The sequence below is a fragment of the Megalops cyprinoides genome, chromosome 12 (genome assembly GCF_013368585.1).
Source record: "Megalops cyprinoides isolate fMegCyp1 chromosome 12, fMegCyp1.pri, whole genome shotgun sequence".
NCBI lineage: Eukaryota > Metazoa > Chordata > Actinopteri > Elopiformes > Megalopidae > Megalops > Megalops cyprinoides.
The window spans coordinates 30,000,659-30,021,766 of NC_050594.1; the positions used below are offsets into that span (position 1 = coordinate 30,000,659).

General features: G+C 42.4%; 1 protein-coding gene across 1 annotated transcript in view; it reads right to left on the reverse strand.

Moving 5' to 3' along the window:
- Positions 1 to 21,108, reverse strand: part of fsip1 (fibrous sheath interacting protein 1) — a 38,469-nt gene that overhangs the window by 425 nt on the left and 16,936 nt on the right. Inside the window, 1 exon segment of the mRNA XM_036542323.1 lies at positions 666 to 803. Within this exon segment, the coding sequence (XP_036398216.1) occupies positions 666 to 803 (138 nt within the window).

Sequence of the window (21,108 nt, forward strand, 5' to 3'; positions counted from 1 at the left end):
AGTAAATTTAGGTCAACTTGCTCTTGCTGAGACACACCTCACTGCTCTCCAACGAGACATGCCAGCATTCTGAGACAGGAACCATGGTGATGGAACTGCTGGATAGGCACTACTTTTACAGTACATCACACATAAATGATAGCCTGACTTAGCAGGAGCTGCGGCCAAGGGTTTATTCTACTGGTAAAGAATGCAGTTTACTGTTGCATTAGCGCAGCTGTTGTGCTCAGTTGAATGTTAGGTCATTTTTCGAGTGGTCAAGGTCCAAACTCATAAATTCAACACCACAAACTGAGACCTGGCATCAACAGCAGTTTTTCTCTTTATCAGACACAGGGGACACAGAAAGGCAGTGACTGCACTCACTAAATGTATGCACACAACACACACACACACACACAGCAAATTACACAGAAAACAGGTGCTTTCTGATTTGCTATTTACAAGGACTTCATGCTTTGCATGGTCGTATTTATTTACTGCACTAATTTTACCTCTGGCTGCTCATTTGCTCTCTGTAGGAAATGAATGAGTCAAGCCAAACAGAGTTCACCAGTAGGAAACTGACTCCTCCGTTCCCATGTCGTTAAAGACATGCACCAGCTCCAGTGTATTAATTCTGCTAGTGATGGGTCTTTGAGAGAGTGTGGCAGTTGTGAACTCACGATGACGCCCTGGTCCCGCTCCAGCTGCTGGTCGATCTCTCTCAGACGCGCCTGCTGCTCTCGAGTCTCCTGCATGTCCTGGAGGACCTTCTCTCCTGGCAGCCGGTCCCCTCTGCCGTCCCGGCCGGGCCTCGGGCCCTGACGAAGAACAGACATCACCATCCCTCACGTGTAGCGCACCGCTGATCAGACACACGTGTGGACGGGTTCGTTCATTAGGACAGAAAATCAGAGCTGGATGGCCGGGGCTGTCTGTCAAAAAGCTGGCACTGCAGCAGCCAGCGGTCCATTGAACTTGCTCTACTTTTAGATTATAGACAGTGCTACTTCATACTGTTCCAAAGACTTCAACAAAAATAAATATAATCAAAATAAGAATGGTTTATGAATTACACATAACTGCATAACCTATACAGGAATTTTGCACAATTTGTCTTAAATTATCATTTAAAACATAATTTAACTGATATGAAAAAACACTGCAAACAGCATTTGAAAAAAAAACATTCAACAACATTTAGATCATTGGTTCAGCTTTTCAAAAAAACTGGATGGCTCAACATTACTCCTCAAGGGGGCTGAAGATAAATCACCTGCTTATGGAGTGCACATGTACTGTAAGTGAAAGACACGCTCAGCATCCAGGGGATATGGTGAAACAGTGAAAATGGGTCAGGGGAAACTGGCGCATCATATCTTGAGAAGTCCCCGGCGGTGAGAAACCAGAGCGAGCCCAAACAACTTATAAATTGCGACGTTGTGACCCGGAGCTCAGAGATGCGGGGAGGAAAAAAAGAAGGACTGGCTCTCTTGTACGAACTTGAGCCCAGATTCCAGTCAGCAGCCGTTCCCTCAAAACCCAAGTGTGCTGCTGCATCTGTGTTAAAACGACCGCTGAGAATGCCTGCAGGTCACTGAGTATCACACACAAAGCAATGAAGTGCACAGGGACCTGCGTGCAGCTGCAGAGAGAAATGCAAATTTAGTGCCGCTCATATTCAGGAGTCAAACCAACTTTGAAAGTGTGCATCTGACCCAATTACAAGACATTCCTGATATTTAACAACTGTGACTGTGGAATATACTGCTGTTATGGGTGAGGTGTGCTGGAGGACTCTAGAAAATCTTTACATTCAAGTAATTTTGCTTCTTTTAAATTACAGACCACAAGATGACCTGGGCCAGCAGCCCAATCTCAAAAAATAACTGAGTTTACTCTAAATCCAAAATAATACATAAATATACTAAAACAGCTGCATCTACAGTAGTCAGGTGACAGACTAATTCCAGACAAGCTGACAAATTGTAAGCATCTCCATTGTCATTGAAACCTGTCCAAACATGTCTGTAATGTCAGCTAGACAGCTTTAACTTCCTCAAACAAACCTGTCCAGGGGGCATGTCTGTGACATCATACTAAATGTGGGCGTGGCTCACTGAATGTCATGCAAGTTGAAGTTAACTTGTTTGTAAATGAAAATACAGTACTGTGGTGCATTATGTATTATTCCATGCTTGTTTAAATGCTCAATTTGCATTAAAGTGGCCATATTAACTTCTATATTACTATCCAAACCCATTCAACGTTCACTTTCAATTAAACATTCTATTTATGAGGGAAAAAAATGTCCAAAAACACAACAGTAACAGCGCTGAAGTATGTTTGTTGCATGCATGTCAGTGATGGTATAAGCAGAATAAAGTAACCAATATACATGCTCTTGTAAATATCTATAATTAGTAATTGCCAGTAAACCACAATGTATAACAACACTAATGTTAATGTTTGAGCAAATAGCTACACACAACTACACAAACTTGGCCTATATCCAAACTTTTAAGTTTATACAGTAACAAATTATATACAGTACAGTATATGAACTAAGATGCAATACAACACCTCCTTAATCAGACAATGGCAGCAGAAATGCTAAAAGAGAACTTAGCAAACTTTAGTAGACAGCAGACAGCGTTTAACATTTACATTTAAAATTACGTTACATGTTTTTTCCAATTTTTTAAATGCTTTCCTTTTGATGATCCATTCCATAAAAAAACATGATGTATTGGATGACTTCCACAGTGAGGAATGAGCAGCAAATACACTATATGGACAAAAGTATTTGGCCACACCTGTTTTTCAGGGTTTGGGCTAGGCCCCTTATCTCCAGTGAAGGGCAATCTTAATGCTTCAGCATACCAGGACATTTTGGACAATGCTATGCTTCCAACTTTGTGGCAACAGTTTGGGGAAGGCCCTATTCTATTCCAACATGACTGTGTCCCAGTGCACAAAGCAAGGACTATAAAGACATGGTTTGATGAGTTCGGTGTGGAAGAACTTGACTGGCCCGCACAGAGCCCTGACCTGAGATTGCGAGCCAGGCCTTCTCGTCCAACATCAGTGCCTGACCTCATAATTGCTGTACAGAATGAATGGGCACAAATTCCCACAGAAACACCCCAAAATCTTGTGGAAAGCCTTCCAAGAAGAGTGGAAGCTGTTATAGCTGCAAAAGGGGGACCAACTCCATATTAAAGTATATGTATTTGAATACAATGTCATTACAGTCCCTGTTGGTGTAATGGTCAGGCGTCCAAATACTTTTGTCCATATAGTGTAGGTTGGAGAAAATGCAAGTGTGCAACTATGTAATCCAATGAACTCCAATGAACTTTCAAAGGAGATGGTTACCTAACCTGTCTAAACCAAACGCATCTGCCCAGTCTGATATAGACAGACAATGGACAACCCAGTCGAGACAAGGCAGATGACTGGGTATAAAGTATACTGGCACACTATGACAGACTTTATTGAAACATCATGGGAGTTCATACCCGGGGTAAGTCTGCTTGTGATATTAGTCCATTTGGCAGGTTTTTGGTCATAAAAACATTTCTAAGAATGTCTTGCAATCACTTGCTAGACCTGCAGGCTTTGCAGGAAGTCAAATTTATTTCATGCTGTGCATATTCAGTCACCAGTAACCAGTCACATCACTGGTTGTCAACACTGTCAACAACAATGTTGACAACCTAAATTCAAAGCTTCAGTAAGGGCTGTCACTACATTATCCCTTGATCAGCAAGGCAGACTTGATCAGAATTACTTTTCTGGAACCATATGAGTGACGGGCCTGTGCAGGATCCAGTTGCACAGTTCCGCTTCGGTGAAGAACATGCTGAAATAACTCATCAAAACAAAGTCTGCTTTTAGTACATCCCTCATGCCACTAACTGCAGGTTGCACTGAGTGAAAAGGATCAGTTTTAGAAATGAAATAATGGTTCATTTACATGTTTTTTTAATCTGCTCTACTGCCTCCAGCTGCTACAGCTTAGCTTTGAAAGCAGAGTAGCATGCATTCAAGTTGGATGTCATTGCTTTATTTTTAATATAATTGAAGATTTCTTATTTTGCGTCAAGGGCTTTTCAACTTTCATCTGTGATTACTCAGGCTGGGGCGACCGGCTAGAGAACCCTTTCACCTCAAAATAGCACAGCCAAAACAGGGGATATCCTGTCGTAACATTATTTCATGTAATTTAGCAGATCGCTATTCTTATCCGCTGCTATGGGGTTTAGGTAAACATTTCGTTCCTCAATGCAAAATACACACTTATCTGACCATAATTACAGATTTGGCCCAGAGGGTTCGAAAATAAACATCAGAGTGCAGCGAGAGGCTCCATGCTATCGTCTGAATTTGTCAGGCCTGCGTACTTTCACACTGGTTTCGCCCTCCGCTTACTGCAGGTCAGCAAGTTTCCTTCTGTATTTTTCATGGTGACCCACTGCGTAATCCCTCTGCAGAAGGGCAAATACCAAAGCTACCGTTGATCCTTATCCCAATGCAAAAATCTTCTGCTGCTTTCAAACAGGCCTGCAGAATTTTGGCTTCCCTACTATTGATCTGCTTGTGAAAAGTGATGTCATAACTAATTTAGCACAAACCAACCTCAACCTACAACCTTGGACTGAGAAGAATTACTTTACACGCAGTTGTTTCAGTAGAGTGGTACACGCACCATGACATTGCACTGACATCTGTCAACACCCGTCAACTATCCATCTTGTGTTAATCTTTTATTTGGAAGATTAACAAATTCTGTTCCTTGACCTTAACAGACTCCAGCTATTGCTATTCCAACCTTATGCGTTCTGGCTGGACCTTACTACTCATATCTGATTCTCATTACCTTGGAATGTGTGATAGTTGAAACATTATATATCACGCACACACATACACACACACACACACACACACACACATATATATACACACAAACATAAATTACTCATACTCACATGATCAGGACTCTTGTTGAGGTTATCACAAAATAAGCCAAATTCCAACAACTGCTGACCAACTGCACATTCTGTTGTATGTTTCAGGCCATTGCTGAGATATTACACATGGCTCAGATGTTCTGAGGGGGCCACTAAATTCTGTTTTAATAAATGTAATGTCAAAATAAATCTGGGCTTCAGTGTCAAAAAATACAAAAGGAGTGTACAAAACAGACTGACATAATTGCCATCTTCATAGTGCTCCACCCAATAAAACCTCAAACAAAAGCAGTCTGTTTTTTTTCTTAAAGGCCTCTGGACATATTCTCACAATGCAGACCTCACACCAGTCATCACCCTGTCCAATTTCTATGTACCACACATGTGTGTGGCCACTATATTGGTGCAAACTGTACCGTGTGAGAGTAATTCTGGAACGGCCACGGGAGCTCTAACATTAAGCTCCCCCTCAAAGTAGCTGTGGTTTGAATTCATGGCAGGTTTTCACAGCAGCTGACAATTCTCCTGACATTTCTCCCTCAGTGAGCGTGACCGTTCTGTTTTTCAACGGAGTGCTCACATTGTCATACTTCTGCTGTTTCCGTTTGCTCGTTTGTTCGGGACGGTCGCAGGCAAGCGTTTGTTTTCAGGAGTGCTTTCCATCAATGAGATGTCTGTGTCACTGCAATCACAGATGTGTTAACACCTCTTGTTTTGAGAGGGAAACAGTCTAAAAAAGGGGTGTCAAAACTAGCATGCACACAGCCCTCCAGGTCCGTCTGACATCCTATCCTAAAATGTGATTACAGCCCCAACAGTTCAAGAAACAGTCCTATCAGCAAGCTACTAGTATTACCTAAACAATCTGTAAGGACAGGGAGTCCTTTCCTAACCGCTTCAGTCAGTCAAGTGAAACAAGGGCATTTAAGGTACATTTGTAATACAGATTACATAAGTAGTATATACTACCCATAGTGGCAAATAACGTTGGCTAAATATCCAACACGCCTACATGAGAGTGAGGAGGAAGGGGAGAGCTTGGGGAACACAGGAAGCGGGAGAGCTCAGTCCAGCGCCCCGCACACACGCTGCCAAATCCTGCTTAGTCACAACGGACAGCGGCTCCTCAGACGATGCTGCGCCCCCTCTGCTTTAATGCGGAGCCCATCTGTCCCGCCGCCTGCCAGAGTCAACAGCGCGCTCCCCGCTGATAGAGACACCACTGCAAACATCCCCCCAGCGCACTAACAACGAGGCAACTAATTATGTCAGGCCTGCGCTGACGGTCCGCTGAGGCGAGCGAGCTCTCCCCCTCATCTCGCGTGTGCTGTATATCTACCCAGACAGGCCGATTCTCAGGCAGCGCAATCGCTCGCACTGAGATTTATTTCAGGCTCAGAGATGTCAGGGGGGAGTGGAGGGACTCTGATTTTGGGCTGCAATAACAGCGTACGTGATTCATGCAAAACCGCTTTGCCTACCACAGCCTGATCCCGGCCATATATCTCTGGCTGCACCAACATCGCAATCCCAGATCCCATTATGGTTTATGATGACAGCAGCCCCGTCTATGATATTAGAGGCTGAAACTGCAGCTGAAGCAAAGCCCCTGTTCACAGCTTCCAGAGCAGGCGTATGATGCAATAAAGAGCACACCAGGGATGGACTGTTGATGGAGACGCTAAAGGAATTAAGTTCATTTATTGCAAATGTAGTAAATGTCCACGTTGGGTAGAATAATAATAAACAGATCTGTGCTTGCGAACCCCAGTGGCTGGTACAGCAGACCCCCGCCTGTGGTTTTATTGGCAATGAGTACCATAACCACTCTAATATGGTTCGGGGTCATAAACAGCACACAAATTCCATGGCTACTGTCAGAATTTGTTACTCGCACAAAAGCCTGCACTGGTTACCAACAAACTCTCCACCCTCACAATTGTCTTCACACAAATCATCATTACGATTGTTTCTGCATTATCTTAACCAAACTCATAACTGCACAGTAAAAAATGCTTTCTTAATGATAGGTATACGGTGTTAACATGTATACAATGCTTATAGTATACTGCGGTAAACTCATGTATTAGAAGTAGGGTGGCTGCAATAACCCACATTATGTATATTTCAGATTCAGTTTTGTCATGAGAGAGACTGCATAAAATTACCAAAATATTTAAATTCAAAATAATAACCTCAGACAGAGCAGTCAGCTCATTTATATATATATAACAAACCATATAATCACACAACTGCTCAATCATCAAATTTCCAGCAAAGCTTAGACTTAATCCCTCACAGAATACTTTTGAAAAGATTCTGATCCCCTGTCTGATACATCACCACATGAGACCTTTGGCAGTTCCTCATGTGAATCACCAAGATCAATTACCAATGTTCTTTCTGCTGTTCCAATGATTCTGCATGTAATTTGCTGGTGGCTCATTTGTGGACATTGGCGTGTCCAATTTTGGTCATGTCAACACTTTCTGGGCTAGTCCTCCTTACCCTGCAGTTATCTGAATGAACTGCCAACACTACATCCCTTTCCTAACAACTGATAAATATAAACACTTGCCCCTCCCAGATATGAAAGTTAGATACACCACTGAGTGGGAAGCATTCAGCACAGCTAAAAGAAAATGCTGGCCCCCTGCCATCACACAGAAATGGAAAATTGCAGTCTTGACTACCTTACCTTTGAAAAAGTCATGCCTCACAAGGGGAAACAATGAAATGATACCATCCAAGACTAAACAGTTCCTGCTCTTCCAAATACCACTGGCCCTTGCCAATACCAATGGGTAACGTGCAGAGGGCCTTTGTGTAATCATGCTCAAGAAACTACACAGAGCTAGGATCCACTTAACCTTGCTGTTTCTCAGCTGAGGAGGTTGGCAGCTCAAACGGGCATGCGCATGGGTCCCAGAACTGGCCCTCCAGGATCTGTAGGACTCCTGGCTCTTGTTCCAGCTCAGGAACATCAGCACGTAATCCACACCCTGACTGGACCCCATTCATACATCTACAGATCTGACGCACATGAAGTTAACCACATAAACCAGGCTGGTTTTCACACCTCAGATAAAGGAATGCACGGTGAATGTGTTCACGCGGGTTACCACGTAATCACTGACATCACAGGTGAAATACAGAGCTGTGGTCTCTATCACAAGAAGCAGAATCCGTGTCTGAGTTTCACAGAGATGTGAACAAGTGGTCGACATGTCAAGATGTTTAAACATCCAAAAGAGGACATTGAACGTTCAACTAAAAAGACAATCTTGCCATCATTTTACAAATACTACTGTGCTCCTACTAGGAGCACCTAAGAAGGTATCCTTTCTGTCAATACGTATGTGTTCATTTTTGCAGTGAAATATTTTCCAGGAATTTCACTCAATTGCATCTTTGCAAGGGGTCAGTTTTTTGTCAGCAAAGTCTGTGACAGCTGACAAGTATGAATATTTTAAGCTCTATCAAGCTTTAAATATTGCAACTAAACATAGCTAAAATCAAAGTAAATCAAAAAAGGGAGACAGTATTCCTGATTCAGCTATTCAGCTGTTGTTGATGTCGACATCCCACACTGTGTAGGGTTTAGTGCTGTGTTACCCTGCCTATTAATGCTGGAAGAGTGCAGTACTGTAAATGGGTTTTGCTGTGAAGTATTTCACTGTAAACAAACTTCACCGCTGTATAGGAAACTTCTAATTAAGGTCATACATTATTTTGTGATGTTTTCAGTGGAGGTTGTCCTTGTTTGTTATGACATAATATAATTCCTGATCTACAGAAGATGGCTTCAGAATCCTGGCAACAAATTAAAGCTCTTGGTGTGACTACCGTATGAGTATAGTAAATTTGAGAGTAGGATCTATTCTGGAAATGCTGTTAATTTTATGAATGGGGAAGGAGACTATCAGGCATGTCTGCTGGAAGTTTTCCAGAACACATCATAAGTAAAACTGAGCTTCCTTGATCCAGGTGGCCCAGCTATATCCTTCCCATGTCAAAGAACTGATGACATTTTTGTGATATGTGGAAACCACGTCAAATGCTCAGACAAGAGGGAGACACACACCATACGTCTGAGGAGGACATGGGTAAAGCTTCACACGTGCTGTGCATTAATACTACATCTGAGAGCTCAGGGATCCAAAAAAAGTAACTGTAATGTGCATTCACAATCATATTCTATTTGTTAAACAACCTTTATAACCACCTCCCCCCCATAAGTCTACAATAAGTCCTAAACTGAAATCTGCTGTGTCTACAGAACATCATACATCAGAATATCAGAGCATCACTAAAATTATCAAAAGTTTAGAGTAAATATTCATATTCTACATTCCACAGTCCACTCTACTGGAAGCACCAAAAAACTGTAATGGTTCAAATCTTCTGATCCTCCACCTCGTCATGTGACATTGTTCATACCAACACTGACATCTTCCCCACATGTTCCCCGTGTTCCGGGAACCGTATGATAGACACACCACGGGATTCGCTTTGAACAGTCTGATTCCAGTGTAGTGAGCAGAGGCTAGTCCACGCGATGGATGTGTGTATCTTAAGGACAGCTTCGATCCTTGATTCTGGAAACGACTGCAAATTGTGCAAGGAACTGATTGATGGCCACTCATGTCATTCAGCTCTCTCATTCTCTGATAATCCTGCACAGGTACGGGAAAACGAACAGCATTATCCTGTGTAAATGTTAAAACTAGTCTGCATCAGTCACTGATTCAGTGGAAAGAACTATGATTGACCAGAATAATAGGCTGTAGTATGGTTTGTATGTATTTAGGAGATTAGCCAGAGCTGCTTTACATATGCCATGATTATGAAGATTTTCATATGGTACAATGAAAATAAAAATTTATCTCGTGCTTGAAAATTACTTTTTTGTAAATACATGAAGCTCCTTTAAAATGTCTTGTTTTGTACACAGTTTTTTTGTGCAGTATGTTTACATGAATTTTCAGTTTACTTTAAGTCATAGCAAAAGCCAACAGTGTAGCTTGTGACTGCCCTTTAGAACACTTATTTAGGGGAAGGATTTAACTTGAGTGTTTCTAATGAAAAGTATGAGCCCTGATTACTTAGTATTATGTATACAAAAAACATTTCACTGGAATAAGTGAAAAGCATCTTAGTTGAGACAGTGGCGGTATTACGAAACAGCAACTTGCATCCACAGTAAACTATCCCTTTGTGTATTATTTACTTGAGAACTTCTAAATATCACTAGATTACTATTTAATTTTGATGTTTACTTTGAAGAATCCTGAAAAAATATGAATTTACTCCATCACACCTTCAAATCTGGGTTGTGTCAGTAGCCAGCAATGACTGGAAGCCTACAAGAGGAGGAACATAACTGGTTTTTGCCCACTAGGGTACAGTGGGTTTTACCTACAACTGCCCAGCTAATGTCAGATGACATGGCCTATCCTCCAACCAGCATGCACTCTCCTGTAGTGTACTGTAGGCCTTGTAGTTTTAAGAACAACCACTGGCTGCAGGACGTGTAAAGGATTGTATTTATTCCACTTCAGCACTCCTGAGCAAGTCTAGAGGGTGTCGCAGCAAGGCAAGCCAAATGCAAAATTCGCATTTCCAAAATCTGGATTACAGAGGGTTAAAATGTTATTATAGTGAAATAATAAATCTGTAAAGGCATGAAAACTATAACTGTGATTAACTGCCATCATCATTTAACCATGTGTTTTATTCTGATCTTTATTATTTAATTGAGTACAAATAGTGTTAGAGCCCATGATTTGATTTAGCCTTCTTTCCAAGACAGGTTAGCATATCAACATTTTGTTCCTTAATTAGAAGGGAAGTGAGCTGTGATGTGTTATCTCTTTTTAAAATGGTTGCACGAGTTAACATATTAACATAATCATTGGGAATATTTTAGAGCTAAACATGTGGGTTTCACTACAGGCAGAAATTTAAGCCTGAAAAAAACCTCAGTTTTCATCTAAATGCCTGTCTCTGACTTATACTGTCACAGCAAGTCAGAACAACAAGTCAAATTGCTTGTGCACAGCCTACTTGTGTTTGATGCATTTTCACAGAAACCACAATAAGGCCAGGTGAGCTCTTACATAACACTGGAAAACAGAGGGAAATACCCAGCAGGGTGAAAGCACAAAGGTGTATACGTCAGAGATAAGCAAAAGGTGTACCAGTCAATCAAAATATCTTTAATCAATTACTTCAATTGTTTTAATTTAATGATTCAAATCATTTCCATCATTTTCTTCCATTTCGGTGATATAACAGCACAGTCAATAAATTCAAATGTGCGTAATACATGACAAAAAAATAACCTTGTGTGCTCTAAAGCAGCGTTTCCCAACCCTGCTCCTGAAGGCACACCGTCCTGCATATCTTCTATCTATCCCTGCTCTACCTACCTGACTGAACTCATCAGTGGCACTTTTGATTAGCTGAGCACACCTGATTTAGTCAAGCAGGAAGGATACATAGAAGATATGCAGGACAGTGTGCCTCCAGGAGCAGGGTTGGGAAACACGGCTCTAAAGCACTGAAAAACTTGCTTCTACAGACTGGACATAGTGCAAGGAAAACAGGAGCTGAGAGAGTTGATTCACTCAACATTAGCCTTGTTAAAAAAAAAGGAAAAAAGAAAACAGCATGCAGTTCTGGAAAGCTGTTCTTTTAGATTCTTGCCACGTGGACCAGGGCTACCTGCCACAGAGTAAAGCCATTTTCTCCGACCCTGCCATGAGCACTGCAAGCCTGGCCACTCTGATCAGTGGGCTGCACAGTAACAGCCCTTAATCCTTTGCAGGTCCCCCCCGGACAGCGGCATCATGGCTGTGAAGAGCCGGTCGGGGCCCATGCAGTGCACCAGCTGCAGGGCGTTGCAGAGTAAACCTCAGCAAAACTGCGGCGAGCCCTGCGACTCACAGCTATCGACTGACCTCGTCGGCAGATGTGCGCTCTCTTGTCCTCTTCTCATCTCAAGACCTGCTCACCAAAGATCACTAAACCTACTCTGTTACATAGTGAACGTCAAACTGATGCAGAACACTGCACAGCAATACACAAGAATGCTTTAAATGTCACGATGTTATTAATTAATGATGAAAAATAGAAGTTTCTTTCACAGTTTATTTCATATTACTCTCTCCTCACAGAGCTTTGACATGCTGTATCGCTCATGGATGACATCATACTTGGTGGAAATTCCTGAAGAATTAGAAGATAAACCTAAAGGTCATCTGGACTGTAGAGCTGCACTCTTGGCACAGGGGGTGGTCTAGTGCACCGGGTTCAGCGTTCTCTGAGATTAAAACCTTCAGGCTCAACTGCTTCCCAAAGAACATTACAAATGAACAAAAAATGTATGTGCTTATTGGTTCCCATCGAGACATTATTTTCATAGCCATTTTCACAGCCTGCACAGTACATAATGTTATAATAAAATATGTCCACCTCTCTGAATCCATCTTTATTATTCTAACTAAAAGTACAACGTCTCTGCCAGCAAGGTAAGTGTTTGGTGCTGACTTCAATTTGAAATGAATTTTTATGTCTTGCACGCCTACTAAGAGATGATAGGTGTCATTTCCTAGCTTCTGCAAGGTCTTTGTTACAATGCTGTCATTGTAGACAATTGAACAAAACAATTTTAAAAGTATGGGCAAATCTTATAAAGAAATTTGTTTTTCAGTATTTTGGACACACAATACAAAGAAATTACCTCATGCAACTCCGCACTGAACAAAACAAGCATAACGATGCCGACACTGACAGTGGAATTTCCCCCCTCATCCAAAACACTTCAAAGACCCTTGGGAACATCCCTCAATGACATTTTCTTTTCAGCTTCTCTTCTTTTGGACCATCACTGATATTAAGAAGGTCTATGTGTTGCCAAAAAGTGATGAAAATAGCTCGCATGAGGGCTGAAAGCATACTGTGTGCTTTTAATATTTATCCAAAACATCTGGGTCAAACTTGAAGCCACCCCCCCATCTATACAAGTGACAAATGCTGTTAGACCATTAGAATATCTGACCTACATTTTCAGCTGTTAACAATCTAATACAATGTCACTGTGCTCTAGTATTGATTAGATCCAGCTTGTGCAACGGAAATGATACTAGGGAAACGGCAAAGGGATTGCATGTGCCAGACCATACATCAGGTCTTACCATAGACACAAGGGGATGAAATAATTAGCGTGCATGGAACATCTTGCCGCCATACATAATGGAAACTTAAAGACCCTTAGAGTCATCAAGACAAGGCTCGACACAGTGCTAGATTCAATTTAGACTCTAGGCAGACCTGTTAAATGACCTGTTAAAACTTCTTATGTTTCGCAAGTCATTCAACCCTTAAACTTCTTATGTTCATGTATGAAGGAAAGTGAAGATGCCAGTCAACACAGACCATGGCTACTGTCTGAGCCATACATTTCCCCAAAAGTCTGCTTATTTAAAGCCAGACAAACTCCGTTCTCACAACAGCACAAATTATCACTTAGGCTAAATTTTGTGTGTGCATAGCTGCCAACATTTTTAGTAAAAACAGACTGTAATAATTATCACATTTGCTAAATTATGCACAACAGCTAAAAAAAGAAAGGGCACATTCTGAATGTGTGCAGGGAGGGAGTACTCCCAGTCAGTATAAATGTGCATGCTTAGATTAAGAAACAGTGTGACAACATTATTCTAATGAACTCATTTATGGAATTAACTAGAGTAAACAGACTGTTGTACAAAATAATGTGTAATTAGTTATGCTTTTTCCAAACAGTAAAAGAAAATGACTCCTTTAGTCTGCCATTTTGAGTGCAATAAAGAAAAGGAACATAACACTCACTTGATCATAAACGACAATACAGAAGACGCCTGTTATTATACTCATTATTACCTAATATTTTTATTTTTCTACAACTGTTTTATCGTCTTACATCACATGGGTTTTATTTCATTTTAATGGCTGCACCAGAATACCTTGTTGGGGTACCAGAAGAACAGCCATTCTCCGCCACAACTCCTTTGGTTAAGTCAGGTACTACATAACCATTGCAGCTTCAGCATCGTCAAGGTTACAATCAGCACCAACAACCCAATGTCCTATGCCTATAATGAGGCGGTTATTGACAGCGGATGCTGGTGATTTTATTGATAACTGAGTGTGACAAACGCAAGAATGTACAGGTACTTGGTTGTAAAACCATCTTGCTGGAGGAACACCTTTTAATTGTAAGGTGAGCGGCAAGTGTGAGCAAGCTATTGACTACAGTTTGAGCAGGTGTGGTACCCCACCAGCTGCTACTCTCCTCACAACAGGATCAGGGGATAAATTACACAGGTGCAAATCTGGGATTCATCCATCTGGGCCTCTATTGGTGGTCATCAGCGATCTGTACTCTACTCTGAAAATGCTGCCTCTGAGCCCAAGTTTCTTGTTATCGGTGACTACGCTGCGTGCAACAGTGTGGAGTCAGAACATAAACCACTTGCGACAGAACATAAAGAAAATGTGTCATGCTGTGTCATGCGTCATGCAGTATTACTATGAAATGCTGTCTCACAAATTAAATCCTCTAGCTGCTCACCTGATCCCATCCAGTCTAATCACATTTCTGGTCTAATCACAGCCCTGAAACTGCTTTAGTTAAGGTGGTCAAAGCTGTCTTTGATACTACAGACCATGAAAGTTTGATACAGTATCTTGAAAACTGAGTTTAGCTTTCTAGGACCATAGTAAAATGGTTTGATCCTTATCTTAAAGGAAAGAAATGTTGCCTCGGAAAACTCAGTGTCTAAAAAAACATTGCTTGCAGGGTTCCACAGGGATCAGTTCTTGGTCCCTTATCTTTCTCTGTGAATAACCACCTCGAGCAAAGTCATGGTGGCATGGTGTTAATTTCCAGTTATGTTGTTGATACAAAACTATACATCTCTGTGTTACCTGGTGCTGAAAGAACAATCAGCACCCCAGATAATGACTGAAATGCCTTTACTGTTAGGACCTTTGGTCTTAAAGTCTAAACCAGAAATTAGGAATCTAGGGGTAATTTAAGTTGACGATTTGCAGTTTCAATTTCACATACAGAATGTGAACTGTGTTATTTCTCCCATTTTTACAAATACAAAACCCAAGGGGGGAGTGTAGGGGACATTCATGAAACCACTGTCTTGTTGGACTAAGAATCTGAATAATTACATTAAAAACATAGAGATATCACATGGATTTACACTCAAGCAACTAGAGACACAGGCGATGAAGGATGACTAGAGACCCCATCTGTCTCACAAGAGAGTAAAACCATGTACTGGAAAGACAATTCCCTTCCCACAATCTGCACACATACCACCAGGCTTACCTGTGATATGTTCCTTTAAGTTATTCCATATGAAAGGCACATTCTTTGAGATTTCCAGCACAACTTTCCATCTGTTTGCCTTGTATGCCACATGTAAGTACAAAGTAGAGAGCCAATAAAGAGGCATTGCTCTTTACATCAAAGATATTCTGTAGACATGGCTGATCAGAGCAGAGTAACCACCTTCAAGGTCACTACATTCCCTTCAATTTCTCAGCAATCACAGGGGATTGGACATAAGAGTGAAAGGGATGTTAAAATCCCAGTATGTCTTCAAAAGGTCAATGCGTAACTGAAAGAGAAATTCAGTTGCGGAAAACAGGTTTATGACCAACCCCACCATTCTGCCCCGGTCTTTGTGGAATTCCAGTAACTGTGCCCCCCCCAGTGTCCTTTCTGCTCATTATAAAGAGCTTCAGGTTTTTGAAAACGCATTCCTGTGTTGATATTTTCATTTTATGTTTTTGAAGGATCCAACACTTTTTGATGCAACTTGTTCTCATTCTACTGAGCCAGGACAAATAATTGACGAAAAAACAGTTCATTGTATAATTTAATCAAAACGTAAATGGAATAATAAGAAACATCTGCTAAATACGGTGAACGTCTGACTGACCCTGGCTGGCGATAAAAGCCGCATTAGACACAAAGGAATAATTTACGGCTTTTCAGAATTCGGCTCAAGCTTTGGCCCATAATGGTAAACAAGACCAATGCTTCATCTGGAGCTGGAGACTAGAGCAACCTGTCCAAAGTGAAGCAGAATCCACTGCAAGCACCAGCCAGGCATTCACTGCTACTCAAAGAGGCGACTGTCAAGCTAAAATCACTCTGCCAACACAACAGGTTTTGCCTGCCAGGTCAGCTTTGCAGCAATCTAGTTATTAATGATTAGAGAACAAGTTACTCTACCTCTGTGTAAGTGGTGCACGTGTTTTGATGAAGATTTAGCGTAGAGTCTTGGCACATTGATGGTAGCATACTACTTCTGATGCCTTCAGCAACAAACCATCTATGCATTAACAAGCTCTTTAGCGAAAATTAAAGCAACTACTGCCTGGTAAGAACATCTACTGGCTTAGCAGACATCATAAAAAGACATAAAAAGAACAACAATAAGCATAAAGATGCCCCCAGAGTTGCATGACAAAAATATCGCATAACTGTGTATGTGCCTCTAGGCAGTCAGACAGACTGCAGCACAGTCAAAGTTTAGTGAGGATGAATAAGCCTTGCAAATTAAATGCTAAACTCTTCTTTTCAATGCTAAAAATGTTTCTTGAACCTTAAAAGTTGAAACAGGCAAAGGAGGCTCAAACAGTTGAATCTATCCATCCTCCTATGCACTGAGCATATGAAATTTCAGCAGCTTTTCAACAGAGATTCAGAGTTTGCAGTACCCTGCCGTGAAAAATAAGAATTCCAGATGAAGCTGGACTCCTGAAAAAAAAAATACTACAGTGGTGATTAAGATACCAGACGTTTAGTTTTAGTGAACATACTCTTGGCTTGTGTCACAGAGTATGTTGCTGGGCACAAGAGACTGCAAAATCCCTTAACTCAGATGGCTATCAACAATGCTGAGAGAATGTTCCGATAGCTTACAAGGGTATGCACCGGTTACATCTGCATGATGTTTGTAAGATGCAACACAACCATTCCTCCTAGGGCCCCTCGTAAAGTTAGGCAATGTTTCCCCAATATCAAATAAGCGCCATTTGACATGATCTCATTGGTGGATCTGCATCACGGTTGAAAAGAAAAGCCAACTTACATATCCACTCTACCGTGCTGGTTTTAATATATTTCTAAACAATTGCTTCAAAAAATCTTGCATGCTGCTTATATGTACTACAGACTGGAACTTCATAAAACAAATCTGCCAATGGAATCTTGGCAGTTTCCCCCAACAAAGAACTGCGTTGAAGGCTATAAAACATTTCTACCATGGATTCTAAATGTTAACTTTTTCTACGTCCATGCCCTGTCAGAATATTCTGATATGAGGCTCATCCACGCTGGATGAACCCATTTGCAGTTTTCATAATACAGAAGGATTTACCATAGCGCACTATATGCACCACAGTGACATAGCCATACAGCTTTACATTCCGCACAGTTAAAGACAAGTATCAAACGATCAAAGAACGCCTTCTGAAATATAAAGCTAGGCCCCTCCATGTGGTGACCATATTCGAGCGGTAACAGAAGCTTCTGCTGGGACGGGTCATTTCTAGACTACTGTGAGAAACCATGTGGGGTGGCCCACCACATTTCCACAGCCCCATGTGACATCACAGCCACACCATAAAACCAGCCAGCTGGGAGACAACAATAAAAACAGCAGTACACATGCAACGGTGTAAACAACGGCTCTTCGGACATTTCGGTTAAGGTGGGGGGTGCTGAAGTTCAACTCCATAAAGGTTCACAAGACATCAAAAGGACCTTGTTCTTTTATTAAGCCACACAGCCTACGGTATGCCAGATATTGGATTTGCTGAATGCCTATCATTCGTTGAAGTGGAAAAATTCGCTTCAGCGTGTTTCTATGTTGTACCCAGGCTCAGCAAAAGGAGAAAATACAGAGGGGTGCAACTGCAGTCCATGGGGGTGCACAAAAATTCATAAATACTATGTACACGTTGGAATATAAGGAGACAACTATGGGTGCACTGAGGTCCATCTGGGGGTGCAATGTGCCCCTAAGCACCCCCTCTTGCGGCAGGCCTGGCTGTACCCTCTTCAGAATGCTGCAACATTGAAATTGAAATTTAATGCTAAACTCGGTGATAGAAAATAAAGCAAATGTAACCACATAATTCCCATCTTTGCAACAAAAAGAGCTGACTGGCAGATGTTTTCCAAAATACCGTCCCTCCCTGTCTGTCGTTAATAGGTTTCCCTGACCCAGCAAACACGGTGGTGTAGACGTCTACATGCTGTAAGCTCATGAGGTCAGTCGCTGAAGCCCTCGGGACGTCACCTCCAGGAAGCTCCGGCGTGACTTAATGACGGGTCCCTCCAAGCACATCACCACGCGAGGTATTTTTTTTCCCTGCCAGCGGTCCGTGAGGCCAGCCTCTGTAATTGCATCTGTAAAGCAGCGCCACCCAACACCAGATGTCACGGAGCATCCCCAACATGACAGGCTCTCCCCGCAGAGGGTTTTAACAGTTGGGTGGTGCGTGCAGAGCCACGGCGTTCCCACAGGCGTGGTCTCGCATCGCAGCAGAGGGTCCGCGGGAGAGCAGCTCAATGCCAGCTCACTGCAGGCTTCCTCTATAACTCTCCATCAGACACTCTGGCCTACGTCAGCTTTTTATGTTTGTTTCTTTTGCTACGCCTCACCTTTGACTCTTTTTGCAAAGGGGTTTGATTTGCCAGCCCATAATATTATACACTGAAATAGTGTAATTCATAAGCGGGTTTCATGCCAAAGAGGAAAAGACTGACACAGGATCAAAAATAAAAAAAATCCTGAAGAGCATTCTTTCAGGATGAAGAAACCACCAGGACTGAAAAAGCACCGGAGGTGGTTTCACAGGGGAATTTGTTCCTGAGGCCTACATCAAAGATGTCGTCGTAGGTATAGGCTACTCTTTATTATGCTGGGGCACACGGCATGCTTACAAATACTTCATGTGATTTAAAATCGAAAAGGTATTGAGAGACATTTCAGTTTGTTTTATTATTTTTTTTTTTAAGATAAAACATTTCCCATACTCTGCAGAGGTATTAGCATTGACAGTCTGCTTCCACAAAATAACAAGGACCCATCACCTTTCAATTACCCTTGCAAACGGACTGATTAGCAGAGTCATGGACAAGTCGATTTCAGTTCACCCAATTCAGGAAATTAACAGAAATTTCTAAATGACAGGCAATTTTCAATTCAAACCGAATTTCACTCTATGAATTGGCTTAATTGAAATGGAGTTGACCCTCAGCTCTGGTGGTGCTGGATCCTGGTGAGAGCCTACTTGAGTCATTGGCTATATGTACAGGGGCTTCATATATAGATTTAAGCTGGATATATGCCAAAGCACATCAGATATTCTGATAGAAAATTGATGAATCAGCTACGCTTGAGTGATGTAACAGAATACATTACAGATGACAGAAAGAGTGAGCATTCTGTACCAAAATGCACTTTAAAAGATGCTCTCACAACCCTGCCAGAAACAAGCGCAATGCGCTAACCAGGCAGCAGACAGTAGTATAGTAGACAGGCACTTCAATGCAGAAAATGGGACGTTAAATATCAAGGCCACTGTTACATAAAACCCTCCATCTTCAAGACATCCTCACCGTGAAATGGTCATTTGACGGGTGATTCTCTCCATATCTGTGAATACCTGGTCTGTTGGGTTTATGAGCGATTTCACAACATGGGTCTGTTAAACCATTCATCATTCGTTTAGTCACTACAATGTCCACCCGGATCTACACATCTCTGGATTACATAACGGTAAACGTATAAAAGAGAACTTCAAAGGCAATGCCTGTACCTCTATGAGCATGTGAGAAACACAGCTTTGGGCGGGGCCCTCCACTGGTTCACTCAGAATAACCGTCTGCCAGACAAGCCAGCGAGAAATACTCAGGACCACCCTCAAAGCATCTTGAAGGCTTGGAAAGAACAAAGCATTTGTCTAGTCTTGTAAAACGCAGGAAATGCCACCAAATTACTTTTTGGTCATACCTTCCAGAACGTAGACTCCTGTGGTCATGTACCAGAGAACATCAAACATCACAGCAAGTTTATTGAAGAGTCACGCATTACAGTGTCTTTCACCACTGCCCTTAGTAGATGGATAAGATGGCACGCCACCTCTCTTTGTATATACTTACACTTTCATGTTCAGGTGAAAACATATTTACTCCTACCATCTGAATGTGGTTCATGTATGTGTGATTCATGTTAGGTCATACCTTCAGTCATTGTGCCTTGCTCACTGCTAGCTCTTTACAGTAACAGAGGCATTACAGTAACACAAGCATTACCCATTCAGGAGCTAAAGAGAGGAAGCAATCTCTGAAATGTATATGGGGTAAGTTGACATCAACAGCAGATCACTTTGACTCAACGCGGCAGCAGGCACAGTCTCGGAGTCCCTGCTCAGGCTGTGCAATTTTCTTCCCAGCTGGTGCACGGCTCCTGGGCCTGCCGTGTTTCATTTTAAATCAGGTCTCTCTCTCTCTGCGACAGCCGATGCAGGGCTGTCAACCGGCAGTATCTCGCTGAGATACTGAGATACTAATCTGGGAGCCTCCGAGGGCCTGCGAGTCGAACCGGCTGGCCCTTTCTGCCCCTGCGTCCGATGGGCGTGTCCACCTCCGCACGCGCTCCCTCTGCCCCCTGACTCAAAGGGACATGTTGAAAGGTCCTGCCCCTTCTGGCACTGGCAGGCATCCACCGCAGCCTTGTAATTACGCCCGGGGTCAGGAGGCGGGGGGGGGGGGGGGGGGGGCGTCGGGAGGCGGGGGAGCAAGGTGGGGAACTTTCCGTCATAGCGGCGTGCAGAGCACCACAAGTTGACCGGAGAGCGGGTATAATGGGCCCGAAAAAAACGGCCCTGCCAGAAAACATCCTGCTGGGAATAGTGGAAAAGAATGTGTTGTTACCGCAGTTGGACAGAGAAGTTTCCTCTGCGAGTTTAATTCCAGGTTTGGCTGCACGTGTGGCTGAAAAAACACTGTGGCTCAGCTCAAAGCCTCGTGTTCGTGCCACTGTCCCCCTGTGTGCGCTCGCTGGAAAAAATG